General features: G+C 56.3%; 1 protein-coding gene across 1 annotated transcript in view; it reads right to left on the bottom strand.

The window, feature by feature from the left end:
• Positions 1-5689: 5689 nt before the first annotated feature.
• RANGAP1 (Ran GTPase activating protein 1) overlaps positions 5690-26046 on the bottom strand; it is a 23637-nt gene continuing 3280 nt past the window's right edge. Inside the window, exons 2-16 of the mRNA XM_006775970.2 lie at positions 25033-25182; positions 21030-21157; positions 18189-18248; positions 16976-17155; positions 14880-15014; positions 13733-13891; positions 13532-13645; positions 12864-12963; positions 12687-12771; positions 11569-11758; positions 10591-10710; positions 9271-9373; positions 8189-8277; positions 7831-7952; positions 5690-6668 (exon numbers count right to left, since the gene is read on the bottom strand). Of these exons, the coding sequence (XP_006776033.1) occupies positions 6599-6668; positions 7831-7952; positions 8189-8277; positions 9271-9373; positions 10591-10710; positions 11569-11758; positions 12687-12771; positions 12864-12963; positions 13532-13645; positions 13733-13891; positions 14880-15014; positions 16976-17155; positions 18189-18248; positions 21030-21157; positions 25033-25144 (1767 nt within the window). The 5' untranslated portion in view covers positions 25145-25182 and the 3' untranslated portion in view covers positions 5690-6598. The remainder of the gene's footprint in view (positions 6669-7830; positions 7953-8188; positions 8278-9270; positions 9374-10590; positions 10711-11568; positions 11759-12686; positions 12772-12863; positions 12964-13531; positions 13646-13732; positions 13892-14879; positions 15015-16975; positions 17156-18188; positions 18249-21029; positions 21158-25032; positions 25183-26046) is intronic.

Here is a 26046-nt window from a genome sequence, read left to right as displayed (position 1 = left end):
GCGCGCAGGCGGTTGGAGGCCAGGTTGAGGAAGAGCAGGCGGCCCAGGCCGCGGAAGGCGCCCTCGGCCACCAGCTCCACCTGGCAGTGCCGCAGGTCCAGGTGGGTCAGGTAAGGCAGGTCCTGGAAGGCGGCGGGGCCGAGCACCTTCAGCAGGTTGCCCTGGAGGTCCAGCCGCTGGGTCAGCTGAGGGGTAGGGGAGAGGAGGCTGAGCACCACAAGGACTAGTGCGGCCTGTGCCCCTGGACAGCTCCTCCCCATCACCTCTCTCTCATTCTCCTCCTCCTGCTCCCTGACACCTCCTCCAGGGAGCCTTCCTCCCCAGCCACCTGGGCCTCCCCCGCTATGGCACCTTTTGCATTGAATTATCACTGCCTGTTTACTTTCCTTTTTTTCTTTTTTAAAAATATTTTTATTGATTTCAGAGAGGAAGGGCGAGAGAGGAGAAACATCAATGATGAGAATTATCGATTGGCTGCCTACTGCACAGCCCACACTGGGAATCGAGCCCACAACCCAGGCATGTGCCTTGACTAGGAATCGAACTGTGACCTCCTGGTTCATAGGTCGATGCTCAACCACTGAGCCACACTGGCTGGGCATGCCCATTTACTTTTGTCCCCACTAGTTCTTGTGTCTCTAGAACAGACACCATATCTTCCTCCAATATATCTCCTGTTCTCTGCCACAGGGTCTGTAATTAATTCAATATTTATAGGTCAACTACTTATGCCAATCACAGAGGATTTTAAATAGCTTGTCTTCTTGTTGTTGCTTATTATCATTCCCATTTTACAGATGTGAAGACTGAGGCTCAGAAAGGAAAAGTGACTTTCCAAGGTCTCCTCCCAGCCAGGCAGAGGCAGGTCCTCTCAAGCCAGCCAGAGTCCTCCTGCCATCCTCCCCACCCCCTCACCCTGCTGACCTCAGGGATGGCGTTGGGCACCTCAGTGAGGTTCTGGTGCCGGCAGGCTACATGCCGCCTGGAGTTGTCACAGACACAGGTCTGTGGGCAGCGCTGGGCGGCTGTGTGCCCAGTTGGGCCCAGGGGCAGCAGCAGAAACAGCAGCAGGACCGAGGAGATGCTTTGGGGACTGGGAGAGAGAGGGAGAGTCCGTGTTCTCAGGGGCCAGGGTCCCACACTGTCCACTCATGGAGCCCCAGGCTCTGGTCCTTTGGCCCCAGGGAAGGTGTCATCTCCCCCCTCCCCCCACCACCACGCAGCAGAGGTTCTGTTGTTAGCCCTGCTTTACGCTGGAGGAAACTGAGGCTCAGAGGGGTGACCTGGCACCTGCCTTTGGTTGTCAGCCCTGTGGGCACCAAGGCCTTGCTAAATCCTTGAACGCCTCTGGGTTCAGTCTGTGCAGCTGTAGGGAGACTCCCAGTCCAGGGAGGCCCGGACCTCCTAGCCGAGGTGGGAGGTGTAGGCAGAAGCAGCCCCCGTGGTGGCAGGGAGCATAATGACACTCAACTCAAGAAGACAGGCTGCCAGCCAGAGGGGAGGGCTTAGGTCCAGCCCAGGTTGTGGGGTGAGACTTGGGGGACCAGGAATTATGGGGTCCGAGAGCCTTGAGGAGCCTTAACGGCTGGTCAGAGCCACCTGACAGGTGAGCCAATGGCTCAGCCCTCTCCTCTCCTGTTTATTCCCTGTTGTCCTTTCATTTTAGTGTCACTAGCTGGCCAGGACGGGAAGGGAAACTGAGGGTCTGGCATTAGGGCTGAGCTTTGGGCAAGGTCTATCCACTTACCTGTCTGTCCCCCGTCTGTCCCTCCACCCCCACCCCACTCCTCCATCACCCACTGGGAGCTCTTCATGTCACAACGTCAGCCACTGCCTATTGCTTCCTGGGGACAGTCGCTGCCACAGTGTGTCTCCTGCCTCCGCAACGCTCCGCTCACCACCAAAGGGAACTTTGCAAAGTACAGATGGGCCCTGACAGCCCCGCTGAAAGCCCTCAGCACCTCCCAGCTGCCTGTGATGGCAAGTCCCGCTCCTGGTTCCAGTGGGAATCTGCTCAGACACTTGAGGTTCAGCGTGTGGCTCCCCCACCCTAAGCCCAGGGCTCCCTCTTCACCTGCAACACCTATCGCACCGGCTCTTCCTTCTGTTTACAGCTCTGTAGGGGCCCCTAGCAGCCTGTCCTGACCCCTGGGCTCCGTTCCACGCTGGGCCTCCCCCATTTCCACTCACTGCTTTGTCACCATCTGTTTTTCACTCTCCTTGGGGTCTCAGGGCTCACCCCTGGCCTTGGGGGCGGGGGCACCCCCCGGTCTGTGGCAAGGCTGAGGCTCAGGGTGGACCAGGAGGGGGGCCCGGAGGAGGGGACAGATCCCTGAGGGACAAGCCCCCTCCCTGCCTCCTTGGAACCCATTTCGAGGCGACCCTTGGAGTCGCTGCCCAGGCAGATCCCAGAGGCCCGGAGAGGGGCGGGGTGGGCTGGGGGGGATGGGGGCTTGACTGCAGCCACTCGGCTTCTCTACTCCCCCCCACCCCACTCTCCCGGGGCCCAAAGACTCACCCCTCCATGCCGTCTCACGGGCAGCCCAGCCTGGAAGAGCAGCAGCAGAAGGGAAAGGCTGAGTCTGTCCCTGTCTGGATGCTGGCAGGAGCCCCCTCCCCGCCTGCAGGCCTGGCAGCGGGGACAGGGCTGAATGGGAGGCATTGTGGGCAGCTCAGCAGAGGCTGAGGTGAAGGAGGGGCAGGCAGGGGCGGGAGCAGCGGCTGGAGTTACACGGCCTCCTGCCCAGCGCCAGCTCAGGATTCCGGCCCAGGCCTGAAGGCCGGGCCTGGGCAGCCAAGTCCCAGGGCGGCCCGGCAGGGAGGGGCCTGGAGGGGCTGAGGGGCCTCCAGCTGTGGGGTCCTGTGTGGGGCTGTGCCTCACAGAGCCTCAGTGTCCTACTCTGTGAGGAGAAACCATAATTAGTAACTAGCTCAGTGGGTTCCTGTGGGCATTAAATTAGGCACCTGGCACATAGTAGGTGCTTAAGAATGGTTAACTCTGTTCCGTTTGTGATTAAACATTACCTACATTGTTTAATACCATACATATAGCATTCTGCAATTTTTTTTCCCACTCAATATCAAATTATTGTAAGCTATTCAAATAGATTCTTAGCCATACTCATTCATTTTGACAGCTGTATAGTATTTCCTGGTATAAATGTATCAACTTTACTTACCCATTAATTACTTCCAAGTTTTTGCTACCAGTGTTGCAAAAAATATACAAATAATTACCTTCTTGGAAACATGTGTTTTTATTTATTTATTTAGGTTAATCGCACTTGAATATGTTTTCCATTGAATTTTTGAGAGAGTGGAAGGTAGGGGGAGAAGGAGAGAGAGAAAGATAGCTGGGGATCAAACCTGCAACCCTTTGGTTTGAGGTGCTAACCATTGAGCATACAGTTGCATTTTTAAATGAAATAGTTCAGACCATAGCAAACATGAAATTGCATTTTTCATTACTGTAATTGACTTAATTTTTAAACATATTTTTTAAATTGATTTCAGAGAGGGAGAGGGGGAAAGAGAGATAGAAACATCAATGATGAGAATCATCAATCGGCTGCCTCCTGCACACCCCCTACTGGGAATCAAGCCCAAACCCTGGACATGTGCCCTGACCAGGAATTGTGGGCTGGCCTCATGGCTCATAAGTCAATGCTCAACCACTGAGCAACACCAGCTAAGCTTTTGTTTCTTGTTTAAGCAGAAATAGACCCCCATCACACACAACCTCTGCATGTGCTATTTCACTCAGCAAATCCCCCATCAACGGAATCACGGTGCACACTCTTTATGTCCGCCTTTCTTCACGCAATGTTTAGTCTGTGAGACTCACCTGTGATGCCGTTTTTTAATGTGTTCATTTTCATCTGGCCTTCCAGCATCCCCTCTGTAAGTACTCCACACCAGTGGCGGTATATTCTCAACACGAGTCCTTGTTTTATGCTCCCCACGTTGCCAGGTCTTTCCACTCTCTCACCTTGTCTTCACTTCCATGGTATTTTCCCATCACACAGGCCAAGGCCCCATTTTAAGCTTTTTGTGTGTCCAAAACACTGCTGTCCTGTGTTCTATTTCCACTTGAAGAATGTGGCTCTGAGGTGGATGGACTTGGGTCACTTTGCTGCTTGGTGCTTCCACCCCACCCTGTCCCCTGCCTTTCCCGGAGTCAGTCCTATTGTGAATGCTGGGTTTAGCGCCCCTTTCACTGATAACAGCATCGCACGTACAGACGGATGCCTAAACACACGTTAACGTGCTACTGCATCGCCCTGAGATTTTCTTCACTCAGCACCGCATGGACTCACCTGTGGCGTGCGTGGAGTGCTCCCACCTGGCTGACACGTTTTCACCGTGTGGACCCTCCACTGGCCCGCATCGCATGTGACCCATTTCCCCGATACTGGCTCCTGCCATCAGGATGTGCAGGTAGGGGCACCCCTGACTGCACTTCCTGGGCTTTCCTAGCGGAGCTTCAGAATGGGATTGGCGGGTTAGCCCCGAGCCACAGGTGGTGTTCCCTTCAGTGGGGACCGCCTGGTGCTGAGCAGGCCCTTCGCACGTGGGGCTCCCAGGCCAGGGCTCTATGACCTTGCAGACGCCACCACGGTGCTGAGGGACTTGCAGCCTCTGCCATCTCAGGGTTGGCTAGAGCTCTCAGGACCCAGCGCTTTCCCGAACCTGCAGCCGGCGCGGGGGTCCCCACGGCTGAGCTGGCCTGAGATGAGGGGGGCTGGGCAGTCAGAGCCGGCACCCCTGGGACCGAGAGGAAAGGACAGGAGCTTTGGACTATTTCTCCACCTGTCAGTGTCTCCTGTGAGATGTCCTATTTGAACCTCAAGACTCAGCTCTTGCATCCCTAACTCTGGAGCTTCCCTGCCCTCACTGCCACTGTCCCCACGATGGGCCTCGACTGTGGGTCTCCTGCACTGGCCTGGGGGCTCCCCAAAGGCAGCCGGCAGCTCCAGAGCCCAGCATTCTCGAGGCAGAGGTCTTCCCTGCTCCTCCCCCACCTGGTGAGAGTCACCTGAGTGGCCGATAGCCAGTAGGAAAACCGGCCCCCAGAAAACCTGGAGGAGCTCTTGATCCAGTGGACCCCAGGGTGCCTGCTCTCCCAGCATGAGGTGAGGAGGGTCTGCGGGCCTGTCCTTCCACCACACGTGGCAACGCAACGGCAGGAAAGACCCCCCAGGGAGGTGTCCTCTCGTCCAGGCCCCACGGCCCAACACCCTTCAGTGGCTTCAGCCAGGCCCGGCCCTGTGCAGTGACCTTGCTGGCCAGCCCAGGGGGCCCTGACCGCAGACAGCGGAGCCTGTGGTGAAGTCAGCAGTGTCCAGCCCAGCCAGGCCCACAGATGGGGCAATGCTGGGACCCGCGGCGCTGTGCTCAGGGAGGGGGAGGATGGCCTGGAGCCCGGCAGGTGAAACAGGCCCTGAGGGGGAGCCCTCCATCCCCCCAGCGCCCCCGAGCTGGAGCCTGGTCCCCGCACCACCACTTGGCTGTCAGGGCACTGGCGTGCCCACAGGGAGGACGCATCGGGCACTGGTGGGAGACCTGCCCCGGTGATGACCCGAGGCTGGCATGGGAACTCCTTGGCAGGAATGACGGCCCCTTCAGCGGAGGTGGGTGCCGGTATGCAGGCCCCGAATGGCCGTGGGGGGAAGAGCTTCTCAGTCTCCACTGTTGTCACACGACTTTATTATGAAGCCTCAGGCACAGCCCGGACACAGAGCACGAAGGGAACACAGGACGCTGAGGGCATCGCTGGCCAGTCCAGCCCCCTGGCCCCACCCCTTCCTTGAAGAGCTCAGTAACGCAGCTCAGGCAGCAGTGGCTTTTTCCCCCAGGCTGGAGAACAGGTGTGGCCTGTCCAGGTGCCCCTCCAGGCCAGTCACTGACATCTCCTCGGAGTCCAGAGCCAGCACCGTCCAGGCATCTTCTACTCCAGGACCCTCTGGTGTCTGCCCACTGGCTTTTGTCTTGTCCACATGGCACAGCACCAGGGTCTGGCCCTCTGCTGACCACCCTGGGCTCCACCCACGCCGTCTCCGCCTCTCACGGGAGGGACAGCACAGCAGGGAGGGACGGCAGGGACTGCGGTGGCTGCAGGGCCGGGCTTGGTGACAGGAAGCAGAGGCCCAGGCAGTGAGAAAGGCAGCCGGGCCACAGCCCAGAGGGAGGACACGAGGGAGGACAGCACGTGGGCAGCAACGCCCCAGGCGCTGGTGCAGCCTGAGGGCAAGGAAGGCAAAGTGGTGGGAACAGCCACAGGCCGAGCCTGAGGCACAGACCAGCAGAGCGCCCTCAGATGGCGGTGAATTTAATGGCAGAGCAGCTCGCAGCTCACAGCCCTTTCTCTTGGGCCAGCTCCCCTCCAGCGGACCAGGGCCAGCCCAGCAGGGAGACGTTAAACACCCAGACCCCGACAGGAAGCACACACTGGCACGCATACCACACCGACACACATACTCGGGACCAGCACGACACACGCAACAAAGACCCTCCCTGCCTCTGGCCAGAGTCCTTCATCCGAGTCCCTTCCCGTCACGGGTCCAGGCTGAGGGTCGAGGAGAGGCCGCTCGTGTCCAGTCTAGACCTTGTACAGCGTCTGCAGCAGATTGTGGCGTGCGAAGGAGCAGGCCTCCAGGGCGCCGTTGGGCCTGTGGGGAAAGGCACCTGTGGGCGGGAGCTCGGTGGCAGCAGAGCGTGGGGCCATTTTTGCGGCTAGAAATGTGCCTGACTCCACTCTTCTCATTTTCACGACTTTTTAAAATTTTCATAATATATTTTATTTAGCCCAATGGATCCAAAATATTATCCTTTCAATATATAATCACTGAGGCTAATGAAGTACATGACACTATTGCTGTGTTTTGCGCTGCCGTGTTCTCGCCAAGTCTGTGGAACAGTGTTCCTCAGCCCTCAGCGTGCTGACCGTGTGAGCCCAGGGCCACACGTGGCTGGTGGTGGAACGTCCGCGCACAGCTCTCCGCTGTCCCCAGCTCCTCAGTCTCTCCCGGTCCCTGTCTCCACTGCAGCCAGTGGGCGTATCTTTTTAAGATCCTTGCTTGATTCTATGCTGCTTCAGACTTCAAGACCCATGATGATAAGCTGTACTTACCTCTCCAGCCTCATCTCACTCAACCCCACCCAAAACCCCACCCCGGATTCAGTTCACAGTGACTTTTCAAAGCGGATGCACACGCGGTGGGGGTGGTCCCGTCCCACCCCTGCCCACCACTGTCCCCGAGGCACTGGCTTCACCCGCAGTGTGGCTGGTCAGAGCCCTTGGAGACAACCTTGGTTGGTCATATGGGGAGACTGAGGCTTGAGGCCTCCGTGAGGACAGGGGACCAGCCCACCCCGCATCCATGCTGGGCCCCAACAGGGCCCCGAGGCTCTTCATGACTTGACTGGCCAGCGCTCAACAGCTCCAGGATCCTCCAGGCCAAGGCCAAGGTTATCACGGCCGGTGGCTGTGCAGGGCCAGCACAACCAGGCCCCGTGGCCTCGGCCGCTGTGGGAGTGGACACAGAACTGCTCGGAGGAACGTCGCCGAGTGCCGGTGAGGGCAAGCTCCTACCTGACTGGGCTTCCCCTCTGGAAAATGGGGCTCTACATCCTCAGTCTCTAGCAAGGAAAGGCTTTGTCCCTGAGTCCTGTGTCCTCAGCTGGGCCGAGGAGGAGGCCTCAGGAGTGGTCGTCACACAGAAGCGAAACCCAACACGATGCCAAGAGCCTGGGAGGCACGAGGGCCTCTCACAAGCCCAGTGGAGGCCAGGGAAGCCTCGGCGGACCAGGTGCCGCCGCGGACGCACTCACTTGGTCATGAATGCCTGCAGCAGGGGAGCGAGAGCCTTGGGGAAGTAGTCCTGTTGCACCATGTGGTTCAGTGCCATCAGGGGACCGTACAGGTTGGCAATAGCCTTGACCTTGTCTTCACTCTGTGAGGGGCACACACGGAGCTGCAGGTGAGCTTTGAGGTCCCCTGGGGCCCAGGGCCTCCACCATCCAGTCCCTGCTCAGAAGCCCCACGGCCAAGGTGCTGGAGCAGAGCCAAGCCCAGGACGGGGTGGGTGGCAGGCCCCTACAGGACTCGTGTGGGACGGGGCATGGAGCATGGCCAGAACACCCGCTGGGGCACCCCCTCCGCCCCTCCCGCCACTCCTTCCAGCCGCACCTTGAGCAGACCCATGTGGATGAGGAGCCTGGTGAGGAAGACATTGGGGTTGAAGGAGGATGAGCTGAAGGCCTTCTTCATCAGGGCGTCTGCAAGGCAGAAGCAGCGTGGTCAGAGCACTCACTGCAGCAAAGGGCTGGCCTCGGGCCAAAGGGCATCAGCCTTTCCCCAAGCCAGTCCTGCTGAGGGGACAGCTGGCACCGGGGAGGGGCTGGCTCTGCCGGCTGTGACATCTTGGGCCCTTCCCTGTCCCGGCCTCTCAAGTAAAATGGGCTCGGGGACCTGGCACCGCTGGGGTGGAGATGAAGTGAGGGTTCAGCCACTTTGTGGAGGCAAGGGAGACGGATAGGGAGACAGGGAGGAGAGTCTGTGCTGGGCTGCTCGGGGAAACAATTTGGGTAACTTGTCCTCACAAACGGGGCTGGGCTCTCAGGGAGACCACCTGGAGACCCCTGCCTGGCTCTCACCCACCTACCCAGCTTCGCTGCTCAGTGACCCTCCTGCCTCAATGCTGCCTTTTCCGCGTGCTGTGCCCCTCACAGGCAGGCCCTTCCTCTCATCTGCCTAGCAGGACCTGGACCCCCCCAGCACACGCTGACAAGGTGGGACGTTGATGGAGGTAACAGAGAACCAGGTGGGAGAGGGAACTCAGGACAGGGCTTGGGGGAGGGGGACCTGAGATCCCGGAAAGCCTGGGAAAGGTCTCAGGGAAGCAGGGGAACCTCCAGGTGGAGGGGACACGTGTGCAAAGGCTCAGAATTGGGGACAAAGGCTCAGTCCTCACACCCCTTCTCTGAGAGCAGTGCCTCCCCAGGGCCCTGCGCTGTGGCCAGCTGGTCTTCCTGGGTGGCTGTCCCGGCCCGAGTTCTAGATGCATAGAGCTGAGCTGACCTGGGAAAGGCCTCTGTCTCCCCATTTACAAAAACCAGAGGAGAGCCTCCAGCGAGAACCCCAGAGGAACAGGTGGGAGGGGCCGAGAGCAGTTCATACATCAGCGCTGGAGGGGATCCAATAACTGGAAACGTTCCCCGCCCTGGAGCAGCGAAGAGGCAGGAGCCCCCCAGGCCCCTTCCCCACGTTACCTACTGCGTCCTGTACTGCCGTCCTCACTGTGGCTTCATCCTTGAACACAGAGGACACCTTCAGGAAGGCGGAGACCACCTTCTCCGGGTCAGAGGTGTCGGTCTGAGGACACAGGAGACAGTGGCTGGTCAGCAGGGCACACGGTCCCCGCAGAGCTGGCATGGACCCGGCCCAGGCAGGTGGGCCGCACTCACTGAGTGAAGAAGCAATCGCACCCGGTGAATCTGACCCCTTCCCATCATCTAACCTGAATAACCCCCGGTGCAGACAGCATTCCCAGGCAACCAAGTAACCTCAACTTGACTGCTAATGAGAAAAGGAGGGACAACGCAACGTCCAGAAGCTGGGGCCACCTGGCTGCTCCATCTCCTCCCCAGGCAGAGGGCACAGAGAGTTTTACTGACACAGGAAGACAATGAACCGTAGCCGATGGAAAGGTGGGCCACAAACAGGTTCACATTATACAATCTCACTTATCATGAAAACACAAAACAAAAACAGATAAAACAAGGAAATCAGCCAAGCCAACGGAGAGTGAGCCCATTTAAAAAAAACCATATATTCTTATTGATTTCAGAGAGGAAGGGAGAGAGATGTAGAAACATCAAAGAGAGAGTCACTGATCGGCTGCCTCCTGCACGCCCCCTACTGGGGCTTGTGCCCTTGACCGGAATGAAACCCGGGACCCTTCAGTCCACAGGCCGATGCTCTATCAACTGAGCCAAACCAGCTAGAGCAGGTGAGCCCATTTTATTTCTATTTATCACTCACCCTCTTCGAGCCTCAGTGTTTTCATCTGTACAGTAAGAGTAACAGGTCTCCATTTCTAGTTGCCAACAGTGTTAAATAAAACCACGCCCAGGTCTCAGAACAGTGCCTGGCAGACAGGAGGTGCTTGATAATCACCTCAGAATGAATGAGTGAAAGAATGGATGAATGACCGAACCCACTAACCAACCAGCAAGGGAGGCCAGAGCAAGGGCAGCCTGCCCACAATACACACGAGATGATGGCCACAGGAGTCCTGGGCAGCCGGTTGTTCTAGAAGCAGCTGGTCCTACAGAACATGCGGAGGGAAGCCTAGGGCTGTGTGTGTAAGAGAACACACTCCCCAATTCCAGTCCTCTGAAGTGCGGCCGGCCTGCCCGTCTGCATTCTGCCTTATAACGCCACACTCACTTACACGTCTACGCATAAAAGCGTCTGCGTATGAAAGGAACCCTGGCAGCCCACTCCTCTAACAGCCTCCCCTCCCAGTCCCGTGCTCGGCTCGTCCCTTTTCTCCGGCAGCTCTGCTGGGGCAGGGCCCGCACTCTCACCTGTTGGGCTATCAGCACGGAGCTCTTGGGCCCCAGGCGCAGCAGCTTCTCAGGGGAGGGGAAGGCCAGGAAGGTGGAGACATCAGCAGGAGGCGGGGAGGACAGCATGGGAGCTGGGTCCTGGATGGGGGGCACAGGCAGCACAGTAAGGTCTGAACCCAGACTCCTCACCCAGAACACGAGCCAATCACAGCTCAGAGTCTGAATTCTTCCTGCCACCCACATGCACTTCCCCAAAGGGCAGGGCCCAGACGCTGGCTCCCAGCGCTCAAGCCTCTGAGCTGGGGACAAGCCACCTCCCGAGGACTCCAAGAGCCTTTAAGACGAAGTGGGCCCTCGCCATGACGTGACATGCCCCAGGAATGACTCAGGAGGCATGTGGGCCCTACTGTGGACCCCCCAGACCTGGATGGAGCTTCACCCAAAGAAACACGGCTAGTGAGCACCAGCGGTGCCCAGAGAGTGGTGGCTGAAATGCTTCCCTAAAACTAGGAAAGCCAAACTCAGCAGAGCAGGGGACCCTTGTCCAACCCACAGTTCCAGAAGTTTTACTGGGGAACCTGGAGGGAACAGGAACAGTGAGGCAGGACACAGCAGCCCTGGCTCCACCAGCCTCCTGACCAAGGAAGGGCACCACGTGCCAGCCGGGTCATGTCCCCGCCAGCCTACGGGATGGGCTGTCCCTACAGGTCACCACGATAACCCACCGAGGGGTGGGAAAATTCTCTCTCTATTCTTATCCTTTTACTGTTCTTTTAGAAATATTTATGTATGTCTTATACACAACATAGCAGCATTACATACGCTATAATTTCTAAGTAGACATCTATACTGGGCTCAATAAGAATACAGCAAAAATAGTTGGTGGCCTCTGTGTTCAAGTGGATTCCGCGCCTGCCCTGTGGCCCCGAGAAGCTCTCTCAGGATTTCACGGTCGGGGTCCCGGGCTCTGATCCTGGCAAACGATGAGGAGCTCACCCCACTGTTAGGGTCCAGAATCTTCCTTGAGGGTGTGGATGACTCCTCTCCTTGCCCTCCCTGCTGTGGCTCTTCCTCCTCCTCCTCTTCCTCTTCTTCTTCCTCCTCTTCATCTTCCTCCTCTTCCTCCTCTTCTTCTCCTTCCTCCTCCTCCTCGTCCTCCTCATCCTCATCCTCACCCTCATCATCACTGCAGAGAGGAGTTGGCTAAAGCAGACCCTCCCAGCCCATGGCCCATGTTGGCTCTGAGGCCTGGCTCTGAACCCACAGACCCCAGCTGGGCAGCTGCTCTCAGGGCGGGGCAAGTGGGTCACCAGGGAGCCAGTCACTCATAGCTCAGCGCCCAGGGAAGTCCATGCTGAGAATCAGATCTCGTCCCTGTCCAAAGAGCCCCCAGATCCACTGGGGGTACACAGGAAAGGAAGAGAACTGTCTCAGGGGGCCCAGGGTCTGGCAGGAACACTGCCCAGGCTGAGATGCCCAGGGCCGTGCCACCCATATCTTGCTGATCATAAGCAGCCCCAGCTGGAGGGGCGGGGGGTTCCTGCCCCGAGGACAGCTGTTCTGTTTCCCCTGGACCCTGAGCCTTGAGCCCATCGAGTCCCCACATTCTAGCGGTAGCAGAGCTCTAGCAGTGACTGAGGATGACAGTGAATGAAGCCAACTTGGAGGTCACAGGGGCGGAGGGAGAGGGTGCTATCTACTGGAGGAGGCTGCCTTCCCCCCATGCCTCCAGTGGGCTCTGCAAACCCAGAACCCCCACCCTCCTGCATGGGTCCCTCCCTTTCTAGACAGTCTCTGAGAGCAATGCGGAGCCCAGCCCCAGGCCACCCTGGCCTCATGCTGGCTGCCCTGCCTTATCCGTCAGCATCAGACCAGCCATCATCCCTTCAGAGCTCTCCCCAGCTCCCTGCTCTAAAGGGGACAGTCCCCTCTGCCCTCCTTTGTCCCTCTGCTGAACATGTAATAATAATGTGGCTATTCTGGACCCCCTGCCCCACTAGAATAAAGCGGCACCTTCACTGTTATATTCCCACATCCCTAATGCCTAGCACAGCACCTGGTACATAACAGCCTCAATCAATGTTTATGAAATGAATAAGCGCCCAGAGCCCTACCTGAGGGATGCCAGCACCTGGGCCATGTGGAAGCTGTCCAGAACCTCCTGGAGCTGCTCACAGCCTTCTTCTCCCAGGGCGTTGCCTGCTCGGGGCGGGGGAAGGGGGAGAAGAGGAAACCAAGGTCAGGGTCAGACCCACCGGCAGGCCTGTGCTGAGGCCACCGCCACCACTTACCATTGAGGTCCAGCTTCTCCAGCTCGGCCTTGTCGGCCACAGCCTCAGCCACGGACAGAGCAGCATCTCTCTTGATTTCACAGAAGGACAAGTTCAGCTCCTAAACATAAGAGGAAGGGGTAGCGGCAGGCAGACATGTGGGCCAGGAGAACCAGGTCCTACTCGGAAGCCTCCATTTCCCCAGGGGAGGAAGGTAGGCTCCGGCCTCCAGATGGCCAGAATGACACCAACAGAAATGCCATGTACCCAGTGATGTGCCAGGTACCCAGTATGTTTATATACAGTCAACTATGATGACCTCATTTTAAAAATTAAGAAACTGCCCAGCCGGCATGGCTCAATGGTTGAGAGTTGACCAATGGACCAGGAGGTCATGGTTTGATTCCTGATCAGGGCACATGCCAGGGTTGTAGGCATGATTCCCAGTGGGGGGCATACAGGAGGCAGCTGATCAATGATTCTCTCTCATCATTGATGTTTCTGTCTCTCTCTCCCTCTCCCTTCCTCTCTGAAATCAATAAAAATATGTTGTTTTTTAAAGAAGAAACTGTGGCCCAAAGGGGAGAAGGCACTGGCACAATGGCAAGAGGGAGGATGCAGAAGAACCCAGGCCCCCGTGCCGCTGCCACCCCCTGACCAAGTGGGGGAAACCCTGACCCTGGAGGCACCTTCAGCTTGGGCAGGCCCCCGCGGACGGCGTCTGCAATGGCAACAGCGCCCTTGGAGCGCACCAGGCAGTCCCCGAAGTTGATCACCTCCACCTGCCGCAAGGTCTTCAGGGTCTGCAGGAGGAAGTGAGGGCCAGGGTGAGGCTGCAGGCCTCACCCAGGCCCCCTGAGCCAACGTCACACCCGGATCACCCGCCTCGCCTTGGCCATGGCCACAGCGCCCTTCTCAGTGAAGGTGTTGTCGTTCAGGTTGATGACCCGCAGCAGGGGGTTGATGGCGAAAGCCTGGGCCAGGGCAGTGATGCCAGGGTGATTGATCCCATTCTGGGGCATGTGGACCTCCTTCAGAGTCCCTATGACCTGATGGATAAGAAACATGAAGATCTCTGTATATCTGTAACAACTATAATTTGACATGAAACATCTGCGATTGCTATCGTTAACAAAGTCACAGACATTTCTAAAGCTTACATTCCCGACTGAAGTGAGGGCATACGTTAGCCATGTTAATGATGAAAATCATGTGATTTCCCCCATCCATGTGCAAAGGCTCCCTGTTGTATCCAGGCTAGTGGGGTCCCATTGGCCCGGGTGAAGAACCCCATGGCAAGGGCCCCGGAGGACACCTGAGGACAGCCCAGCACACCCACCACGCGCCCGTTCCCAGCACTGAGGATGGCGGCTGAGGGAGAGCGTGCAGACAGGATGCCATTGTTTGCGAGGATGGTAACCTGCCCCTCCAGTTCCAGAGGGGAAGGCTCCCCTGCAGCCAGGGGTCCAGTCAGACACAGGCCCTTCTCCCCTGCCATGTCACTCTGACTTGAGGCAGCGAGACCCCTCAGAGCAGGACTATGGGAGACACTATTCTGGCCTGAGTACCGTTAACGCTGATAGAATATTGTTGGCCAAAGAAAACGTTTAAGTTAAGAGGAGGGGCACAGACCCTGTGGAGGCAGGTCTGGTCCTCTCACGGAGCTCACCACTAGGGACTCAGCAGTGTCCTGGGGGTGAAGGAGGGGCACCTGGGCCGCCGCTCCTTCCCACCTCCCTGTCTCAAGGGCCAGTCTGCCTTGCCCCTTAGAGGCCAGAGACGCTGACCCCACCGCTCCAGCATCACCACGCCTGGCAGATGCCCCTGACTCTCAGAGCAGCCTCACAATCTTCTCAGGCAGCACTCCAGGGGGCCACTGCCAGTTCACCTGGGTGAAGGGTTGTGCAACTTTCAGGCATACACAGAGCAACCAGCCCCCTGTAGGATGACCAGCAGGCTCAGGGCGGGGAAGCGGCTTACTTAGGTCTCAGCTGTCCCAGACCTGGAGGCACTCCCAGGACACGCAGAACCACTCACCCCAAAGGCTTCTGCCAAGGCAGTGGCTCCGTCGTTCTCCAGACGGTTTCTGCCAGCCACGAAGACCTGCAGGGCCAGCGGCTTGCCTTGGGCACTGGACTTCCGGTAACACTCAGTCAGAGCTGCCGCCAGGATCTGTGGGGGAAAAGGTAAGAGGCCCAGGCCTACGCAGGAGGCCCTTCTCCCAGTAGGGCAGCAATGCCACTGAATGGGTCTTCAATGTCCATGCCACCCACTGGTGGTGGATACGGGGACAAAGAACTGCTCAAGCCCTAGCCGGGTAGCTCAGTTGGTTGGAGCATCGTCCCAAAACGCCAAGGTTGCGGTTCAATCCCGGGTTGGGGCACATTAAAGAGACAACCAACAAATTCATAAATAAGTGGAATAACAAATCAATTCTCTCTCTCAACATTTTTTAAAAGAACTGCTCAAAAGCTGAACGGTCACCTCTCACATGTGCCCAGCACCCTATAATTTACAAAGAGCTGTTACATCTATTGCTTCATGTGCGCGTCCCACCACACTGGGGGTTTAGCCTCATGGTAAAGATGGGTGACCAAGGCCCCCAGGGGGAAGGGAGAGACCAACACCAAGTGGCCAACCTGATGCCAGGTCCCGGGAAAGGCTTTCACAATTAGCCCACTGGACTGTCACAAGCCCTCTCGCAGGCAGGACCATCAGGAGTCCCTTTCCAGCTGAAGCCACGCAGGCTCAGGGAGGGACAGAAATGGTCCTATGGTTGCTAAGCAAGTGGCAGACTCTGGACAGTACCCAAGTCTTCCAGTGTCTCTCCCACTCTCCCCAAGATCTAAGGGGAGCCAGCCACGGAGACCACGGCCCCCCTGAGCCCGTCTGAGACACGCCAGTGTGCAGGCAGCCACACAAAGCAGGGTCTCAGCTGCTGGGAGCAAAAACCTAAACCCAGTCTCTCCTGTCCTTGGGGTGGTGCCTGGAGCAGCTTCTAAGCCTCAGTTCCCTGGCAGAGGTGAGGTGAGGAGTGGAAAATGGAAGCATATTACAGGGATGAGTCTGGCTCCCCCAGTACATCACACTCTAGGCAGGGCTGGGCCTGATTTCTGTGCTGACTCAAATCTTTTAGGTGGTAACGCACACCAAGCTTATTTCCTAATCAGCTGGGGGGAGGGCCGGCCGGGACAGCAGGGGAGCGTGGCCCTTGCTCCCCCTCCCAGCGGGCAGGGCAACAGGCACCCTCTGCAGGGGAGGCCGATCTGGCTCCTCAGCCTGGAGCACTGCAAGCGTCACACAGGTTCTTCCCGCTGCCCTGACAGGGCCACGTGGATGAACATTCAAGTCCCACATTATCTGGGGCACTCGACCCCAGATCTCTAAGCCCAGGTCTACTCGTCTGAAAAGAGGGGGACAGCACCACCCACCTGTTACCGTGGGTAGGAGAGTTAAGGTTATACACATAACACAGCCTCAAAGGGAAGGTGTCCCGACCGCTGTCAATTCCTGCATCCCAGCCCTTTTCTACTTTAGGTCAGAACGTGAAGGGGAGGCACTGAGTCTTCCTAGGATCTGGGCCTAACGGAGCCAGAAAGGAGCAAGAAGAGGCTAAAGAGCCCCCTCCCTCTGTGCAGGTTCTAGGAAGAAAAGAGGAGCCTTTCGACACTGACCAGCGGAATGACCAGCAGGATGGGGGAGCATCGGGGCCCCCCAGGAACAAAGGCGAGTTGCGCCATCTCTCTCTGGGCTCCTTCCCCACATGCACAGCCCGGCCTCACGAGGCTCTGCCAACTGCTCTGAGGGCACAGCAGGCCTAGGGACACTCAAAGCCCTGCATTTTGCAGAGCCAGCAAGTCGGGGCACATATGCAATACTGCCGGTGTTGCCAAGCAACACAAGAACTGGGGTGGTTGCTTGGCAACCCCACCCTCACGAACTCCATCTCCTCTCCCCACTGGCCACAGGCTGCCACCTTTGAGGCCTTTCTCCTTTGAAAAGAAAAGCAGGCCAACCAATCCAAATGGTGGTGGCCAGGGCACACACTGCCGATGGAGGCAAGTGTAGTGGGGACTGGGCAGGGAGGGACAGTGAAGGACAGCAGGCATGTGAAGGAGGGCCCCTGCACCCACCTTGCCACCACCGATGCCCATGCCACAGTTGTTGAGCTTGAGCTCGTGCAGGGTGAAGCAGGCGGAACTCTTCAGCAGGGCCTCGAAGCCTCGAACTCCATCAGGCCCGAATGCATTGTCACTGAGGTCCAACTCCACCAGCTGGGCCCCGGCGGTGATGAGTCCCTCCCCTAGTGAGATCTGGGCACAGAGGGAGCTCATGTCAGTGTCCTACCAGGTGCTGCTTCTGTGCCGGGGGGTACTCAGGCTGGTGGGAACCGGCAGAGGGCTCCCAATTCTGCTGGGGAGTGGGGCTTGGTGCATGCCATGTGGTCAGGGAAGGCTCCCTGTAGGAGGTACCATTTGAACTCAGTCTGGATGAGAATCGGCCAGTCAAACATGAGATTCCAGGCAGCAGTAAAAACATGAGCAGAGACACAGCACAAAGCAGCACGTGTGTGCCTGGGGCGACAGCTGGTAGATGCCGGAGAGGCTGAGGCTACAAGGGAATCGGGTTTTGCTACAAAGCCAGTGAGGCGTCAGATCGGCAAGAGCCTTGAAGGCCAGGCCAAGAACTGTGAACTGAGACAGAGCAATGGGCTTTGAGGCGGGTGAGGCGTGTGGAAGCAACAGCCCCCAGCCTGAGGAGGGCAGAGCGAGGGGCCGATGGAGGCTGGAGGCAAGTGCCCACCCAGGAGTGTGAGCAGCAATCTAGGGCCCCAGGGAGGATGCTGCTGCCCAGGGTGTTGGGAGACGCAGGAGAGGAAACCGAAGCCTCTGCCCAGGACCAGATGTGGCAAAAAGGTGCTGAGCAGTCCCGGGACCTCCTGGCCATGGGACCTGCAGCGCCCCAGGAGAAATGAGGGCGGAGAGGAGGCTGGGCAAAGATCAGGGAATGGGGGAGGGGAGGCAAGGCCTAAACTGGTCTCTGGCTACCCCACCCACAGGAGCAGGCCCAGCCCTAAGATCTGCCCCAACTGACCTCTCGCCCTCAAGCAGGCAGAGCTGCTCAGACCCTCTGCCCGCTCCACCTCCCTGTACTTCCAGATGCTGTGCCCGCTCCACCTTCCCTGTGCTTCACGCAGGGCAGCTGCTGTGCTCGCCAGCCTTCCGTGTCAGCATCTCAGTCACCCACAGGACATCTCCTAGCCTCCAGAAGGTGTTAGAAAAAGGCCTGGGATGGCCAAAGGGGTCCTGTGCCAGAGGGGACTCACGCCACGGCCCGTTCACTTACCAGGGCTGGTGGGATCTCCGACCGCAGCCGCCCTGTGAACATGTCGCTCCAGTGGCATCGCTTGGAAAGGAGGAAGAAGAGTTAGCTGAGACCTCGCCTCATGGACTTACACTACCAAGCACTACAAGACTTCTTCATCTGGCCTTCGTCAGGGAAAAGTCGGACCAGCTCTGGCCAAAGCTGGTGGGACCTGGAGACCCGCAAGGGCTGTGGGGCTCAGCAGAAGGTTAGGAAAACCCCCGATCTGCCCAGGCCTCTGGCTTCTGGGAGCGGGAGGGACACACGGGTGAGAGAACGGAGATGCTCCGGGAACAAATGGCAGTGGCAGGACAAGGACGGAGACGGCCAAGTGCTCCTTTCCAATACAGTTTCCCACACGGGCTGGGGGGCAGCGACGTGAACATGACTGGGTGGCGCAGGAACAGCAAAGTTAACAACGGGGGGTCCAGCAGCAAGGAAGTTACTCTTCCTGAGCCTCTTTTCAGCCCTCCTGCTGCCTCAGAAGGCGAGCTCGCCTTGAGGCTGGTGGGTCTTGCCCACCTCCCCACTTCTTACTCGTCTGCCTTTCGAGCCAAGGAGCAGACCTCGGGCTCAGGGCTTGTGGGTTGGGACACCTGTGGATTGTGTGCGTGAAGTGCCTCAGGACAGGATAACACGTCCCCATTTATAGAAGGGATCGGGTTTGCTTTTCAATTACTTCAAAGTGAGCTGATTTCAAGGAAATACTAGGTAAATGGCACAGAAGTGGTGGCCACAGCACCCGTCTTATGCTGCCCAGCAGTTTAGTCTCAATGCATGGGCACAACCCTCCCCTCCCACTTTGGCCGTTGTGTCCATCTAAAACAGTGGTTCTCAACCTTCTGGCCCTTTAAATACAGTTCCTCATGTTGTGACCCAACCATAAAATTATTTTCGTTGCTACTTCATAACTGTAATGTTGCTACTGTTATGAATCATAATGGAAATATCTGATATGCAGGATGGTCTTAGGCGACCCCTGTGAAAGGGTCATTCAACCGCCAAAGGGGTCGCGACCCACAGGTTGAGAACCGCTGATCTAAAATATCACTCTGGCATCTCCGGCCTTTCCTGACCAAACCTGGGACTGATGAGACATGGCCTGGGTTCTGATTCTGACTTAACGGACCCCAGGATCAGAACCCTGACCTGACAATCCCATCTCTGACTCTGAAAGAGGCTTCAGGCCTCACAATCTCAAGTGGCAGCAGAGCAGTAAGGAGGCTGGGCTAGTATCGGCTCCAATCCCGGCCCATTCCTGAGATGTGTAACTGTGGGCCACACTTTTCTCCTCTGTCACCACAGGGGAGATAACATCTCCCATCAGCATGTGCCAGAGCACAATGGGCATCAAGGGCAGCTCCCCCCGCCCCTGCCCCTGCACAGAGGCAGGCCCGCGATGCTGGGCGGGTGACTCGAGGCACTGGGTCTGCACAGGGGACAGGACGCAGGCAGCGCTGCCCCTGGCCGCACTCTCATGACATGAGCCTGCACCTGGCCGTCACAACCACCTCTCAGGGAGGAAAAACTTTTCATGAAGGAGCCCAGGCTCACTGAGTTCAGTGCCAGGCCACGTAGCCAAGTAGGTGGTGGTGCTGGGGCTTGAAGCCAGGCCCTTGGGTGCCGAAGGTCAGCTCCTGCAGCCTCCAGGCCCCGGCCCCGGCCCCGGCCGCATCCGCTCCGTTCCCTTCCCGCACAGGCCACCAGCCCCCGGGAAGGGCTAAACTCTTCTGAAGGAAAATGTCCAGCTTCTGCTCGAGGAAGGGCCTCCCGGCAGGAGAACACACACAGCACTGCCCGGCTGCTCACCGACCATGCCCTTCCGGAGCAAACAAGCACCGGGGCCACTTCACAAACGAGCGGCCCTCACCAGGCAAGTCCACTCCACTTCTCTCGTGGCCCAGCCCCGCACGCCCTCCCTTTCCCAAAGCCCAGGGGAGGAGCACTGGACGCAGGAGTACCAAGTGCGTTCGGCCACTCAGCAACAGGAGGATCCCGGGCCATTACTCAGCCCCGAGCCTCGGTCCCGTGACTTACAGAATGGACGCCCTTTATTGCCTGGGCGGCTGAGAGGACTAAGGGACCCGTGCAGAGGCCAGCACGAGCCCAGCCTTTTATGAACTAAGCCGTTCTCACCTGCAAAGCAGGACCCTTTCCCTCCAGCCTCTTTGGGGGCTTTGCTACACTCACACACGCTGACCCCGGCAAACAAGAGCAGGTGGCAACATCTTCCCAATGATTTGAACGCGGTGACCCACTTTTCCCAAAGGGCATCTTGACGTACTGGCGTTCAGTGGCACCCACATTGGGACGCACGAGGAGGGTCACCCCTTGGATCTAGCCCATAAGAGGCCACCAATCAGCCGTGAGCAGGGCAGTCAGCTGGCCGCCGAGGCATCCAAGCTAAGGCCGGGCGATTTCTGCCCAACACCAGACTCCCCTATAGGGCAGGGCAGCCTTTGCTTGGAGCAGGCTGAGCGTTTGCGAGAGCAGGGAGCTTCTCATGCCGGTTCTGTGCCCTTCCCTCCTAACAGGCGCCAGAGCTGCCGTGCAGGTGAAGGCTCTCTGTCCAGTTCTGCTCCACCCCCTTTATCTTCACACGTGTAGCCCAATAAACCCGCTACACTCCAATACCATCTCCCTGTCGCCATTCGAGGACCCGAATGAACACATCATGCAAGGGCAGGACCCTGGCCGGTGCCGAGTGCTCTGGGGAAGCCAGAGGCAGGAGCTGGCTGTGGGCCTGGGAAGGTCTGTGGCCGTGAGTGGAAGCTCATCCCCAGCCAGTCCCCTTGGGGCAGTTCGACCCCTTGCAGGTCTCACCTTCAACTCTGACTTCTTCTCCAAGGCCTTGGCGATCACCCTGGCTGCTTCCACGCCCACCGTGTTGCCTTCCAGGCGCAGAGCCTCTAAGCCATCAAAGTCTTCAATCTCTTTAATCACATCCTTGGCTGCCAGAGACCAAAGGAGAGAATCTTAGACTTGGAATCACGAACAGCGGAGGCAGGAGAGAGCCCAGACACTACCTTGTCACTCAAGTTCCTACAGCGATGATGTACCTACCATGTGCCAGGCCCTGACTCACAAAGAACAATCACACAGGCTCACAGTCCAGCAGGGGACACAGCTACACAGACCATTTTTCTGTAACAAGTGTTAAAACAAGGCATGTGTAAGGGTCTGGGAGCCAAGGGAAAGACCAACTGGCTGCTTGAGGCAAAGAAAGAGCTTGGACACTTAGTGGGTGGTGTGCATGGAGCCTCCTAGGACAGGCAGGGCAGCAGGCCCAGTGGGAAAACGGCACCCAGGTTAGGGGGCCAGCAGGTACAATGGCACGAAGGCTTTCGAGCGTTCCATTACTCATGTTTGGGGTGTTCATTACTGTGCTGTTTTATTATGATGAAAAATTCCAAACAACCGAAATGTCCATCAACAGCAGATAGATTGATATGTTATTGTATTCTCTCTAGTATGTGCATATGAGCATATAAACATACACATTCACACAATAAGGTCCAGAAAGATAGAAACCAAATGTTAAAGCAGTTATGTCTTGGTGGTGGGATTATAAGTGATTCAGGTTAATAAAGTAGCTTTTAAACTATCTGTAATATGATCCTAATTATTAAAAAAAGAAAAAGGAACTCAGCTATGTTTAGGAAAAACACACACACAGCAAATGACTAAAAAAATGTACAAAAATTAACAGTAGTTGTATCCCTGGGCTGTGTGATAACAAAGTTATAGAGTTTTTTTTCCTTCTTCCAATGTTTCTGTATTCTGTAATGTGCATGTATTAACTTTACAATCTGAACAAAACACACTAGTTACATGAAACAAATAGTGGAGAAGAGATGGAGGTATATATGGGAGATAAAAGTTTGAACTTGATCTTCCAGGTTACAAAGCCCTCAGAGGGTCTTGAGAAAGGTTTTAACTTGTGATCTCTAAGGGGGTCCCTACAAAGCTATCCAAGCTGGGACCCTCTGCACACCCCTGCCCCCCAACAGGGTCAAATCTTCACAGGCAGCACAGCCCCGATCTCCTATGGAGCCCGCTACAATGTTACACCGTCTAAATGAACTTGCTCATTGTGGTGACTTTGTTAATACTGTCTTCCCACTGGGTCATGGGGAAAGGGGCTCGCTCTGCCTCTGCTCACTACCTCATACAGATAAGCACTTAACACACTAACATGTGAGTTTTACACACATCGACTCCTACATTCCCCACATCATCTAATGAGGTGGTTACTATTACATCTATTTTACGTGACTATATTAGGACACAGAGAGGGGAAGTAAATGCCTACCAAGGTCACCCAGGTAGAACACGAATGACCCAGCATCCATTTTCCATTTCTCAACAGGGAGGCCGGACAGGTATGGGCCTCCATTTATAAAAGAGGAAGCTGAGGTTTCAGGGAATGAAGCCACGTTGCTCAGGAGCTCAGGGAAGCCAGCAGGGCTGCTTTTCCAAAACTGAACGTACACGCTCCCCCCCATGCCCTTGCCTCTGTGTACAACCATGGACTTCAAAAAGCCCCCCAGCAGAGAAGCTCCTTAATCCCTCCCTCCCCTCCTTGCCCCCCTCTCCTGGCTGACCGCACCCTGTTCAAGGGCTGAACGACCTGTTCCAAAGGGGAGCGCCCCCTAACACCCAGGGACTGGCCAGGTCAACAAGGGGCGAGGAGGGCTGCTCAAGGCATGTTTATAGAGTCCTTGAAAGCAGGGCCCCAAGGGAAGACAACCTATGCTGCCTCAGTGACCTAAGGACAGAAATAGGTGCTGTACTTTCCACAGACCAACCTGGGAAGGAAATGCACCAAAACGGGAAGAGCAGGGACAGGGGGAGGTGGGGGCCACGCGTGAGTTGCCTCTCTCACCTGGTTTCCAATCCAAATGGAGTTACACTAACTTAAAAACAGTTCAGAAATGGGCCCCAACCACCCTCAATAACCAGCTGTCACGTGGCTGCGTGGCAGGGCTTTCTCTCCTCAGCCTCTGCCGCCTCACAAAGTAACAAGTCCCAGGTTTCATCACTCTGCCACACAAGGCAGAGGCCTTTCTTTGGTCCTTAAATGACTTCATGGGGAGAAAAGGGCCTGACCTAACCATCAGACACATGGCCTCCTCGCGCTGGCCCTTGCCCACCCCTGTCCGCGCTGGCTCACTCCCAGCCAAGACAGAGCCCTTTGTGGGTCCAAGATGAGGCCGCCAGGCTCCTCGGCACAGCATTCAAGGGCCTCGGCCCTGGGTCCCTCTGGGACTCCGACTTTTCTTCCAAGCCCACCCTGTGGGTCTCAGCGTCGGTGTCTGGCTCATGTGTTTCTCCCAGCCTGCAGTGCGCTCTCTCCTTAAATCTTCCTTCCACGACAGTTCAAATACTCCTCATCCACAGAGACGTCCTGGACCTCCTACACTCAAAGTGGTCCCTTTCCCAAACTACACGCTCCCCTGAGCCTTCCACTCAGGTCTCAGTATATTTCACCTTCCGCCTCCTGTTCGCTACTTGAGTACCTCATTCCTTTCCACATTATGAGCTCCTCCGAGGCTGGGCTAGAAGGGGGCATCCTTAGTGACCTAATCGGGAGGCAGCATGTCCAGCCTGTGCTGGGGAAGTGCTTGGCTATCTGCACGGATTTTAGGGCCACAGAAACCTGAGTTCTAATCCAGCTGCACTACTTACAGCTGTGCCCTCAGGCAAATCATACCACCTCCCTGAGCCTTAATGGAGATGAAACCTACTTCAAGGGCTTTTGAGAGGATGAACTGAGGAGCTATTTGTAAGGCACTTAAGACTGCCTGACACCGTGTTCAACGAATAGCGTCTAAGAGCAAACCCGCGTTGACGGCCCTGAGCTGAATGTCCACGGAGAAGCAGAGGAACAGGATGCAGCCAGGCCTCCCTTAACATCCTGGCCCTGTTTACCAGCGTTATGACCTTGGGCAAGTTATTTAAGTTTCCAAAGTCCTTTTTCCCTATTTCTAAAATAGCAACATTTGTATCTCAGGGATGACGCAAGGATCAAAAGTAACGCAAACACAGGGAGGAGCTGGGTCAATTTTAAGAGCCTGTAGCGTGTTAGGCGTGTGCAGCAGCAAAGACTGAAGCAGTCTCTGACATGGCGGAGGGGCAAGCCTGCCACGCACACTCCGGACCAGTTTCCTGGTTGGGCCAAAAGTACCAACATAGGTGCCTTCACTTCCAGACACTAGAGGATTCAGGGATGGTCAGTGCCAGGCTTGCCTTGGCCAGGGATGGAAAGACAGGGTCCGCATTCTGATTCTAGTTCTCGCCCATCCTGGCACCTGCTCACAGACGGGGCGCCGTCCTCCCCCGGGGAGGCGCAGCTGCATCCACCAGGCCTCCCAAGAGGGACCACACTGTTGTTTCAACGCGGCGCCAGGGGGGGGCCTCAGCGCTGGTGAAGGTGACAGGTGTTCCCAGACCGTCTTGGGGTCATGGGGGTGAAGGTGGGAGTGGATCTGAAGTAAGAAGTTAGCAACTGGACCTTGGGGCTGCCACTAACTGTGGTCGCTCACTGCCTCCGTTCCCCCAAGAGATAAAGGGGCCCTCCCCACCTGCCAGCCTGAGCCATCCTGGCTGGAATGCCCACTGCAAACATGGAGACCGGCAGGGAAGCCTGCGCATGCTCAAGGGCAAGTCATCTTTGAGCCTCCCTGTTAGATGGGCCCAGTGATTCCTCTCAGAGCTGCAGGGACAAAATGTGACCATGTAGCTAAATGAGCCTGACAACCAGTAAGAGTGAGCACTCGTTCCCACACTCCCTTTCCTCCCCTGGGCCAGCCCACCCGGAGCTCACCATCTTCTGCAGTGTTGAGTTTGAGGCTCTTGCCCTTGAAACTCAGCTGTCCCCCGGCCACCTGGGTTTTGGCGAGCGTCTCTGCCAACTTGGCAATGTCTTCAGAGGCCATGCTGGACACACTGGTGGGCTCCCCCAGGAACCTGCAAACTGAGGTGACCAAAGTCTCATTAAGAGAGAGGAGGCTCATTTCCAGAGAACATCACAGAGCTGCCTGGGCACATGAAATGCACTCACGAGTCGTTTATAAGCAAACTATGTTAGCAAATCAGTTCAAGTCATAAGTATACACAAGTGCTGTAGGATGCCACTGATGTGATTAGTTTTGTGTTTTAAATAAAATCTTTAAATGGCAGAAAACAATCCAATTTGGGAGAACGGTCCTTTGTGATAAGATGGAGGATGGCTATGAGTACTGTGTGCACCACATCAGGTTCACTGGTTAGCTGGTGGCAGACCGCTCAGAAGCAACATCAAATTTATGGCAGCCTGCATTTTTCTTTCACACGATGACAAAGAATGCTATTTTACTGCCCTCTTCAGTGACAACAGGTGGCTGACATTATTATGCCCTATAAACATATATGTACTTTGTGTGTGGAAAAAACCCAAACAAATATACTTTATCTCTATTTTTAAAGTAATGAGAGCTACAATGAATGAGAAGGTAACTGAGACCCATGTTATGGAGAGAATGTTTTCATATTTAATGTTTGTAATTATTTTATTTTTTATGTTATTCTTTACTTTTTATTTAATGTATTGTGGAACACTGGTTAACAAAATGACACAGGTTTCAGGTGCACAATTCTACAACACGCCATTTGTACACTGTATTGTGTTCATCACCCCAAGTCAAGTTTCCTTCCATCACTTCTTATAAAGAGTCTGCCCCCCACCCCTCCTTGTAATTATTTTCATTATAATGTAATCTGTTGCTAAAGCTAATGTTATTGTAAAACTCGAGTTTCTGTATAATTTTAAAACTGCACAAAACTGTACCTGAATACTTGG

The sequence above is a fragment of the Myotis davidii genome, unplaced genomic scaffold (assembly GCF_000327345.1).
Source record: "Myotis davidii unplaced genomic scaffold, ASM32734v1 scaffold428, whole genome shotgun sequence".
NCBI classification, from domain to species: Eukaryota; Metazoa; Chordata; class Mammalia; order Chiroptera; family Vespertilionidae; genus Myotis; species Myotis davidii.
The sequence above is the reverse complement of the archived record's forward strand: the minus strand, read 5'-3'. Positions and strand labels throughout refer to the sequence as shown.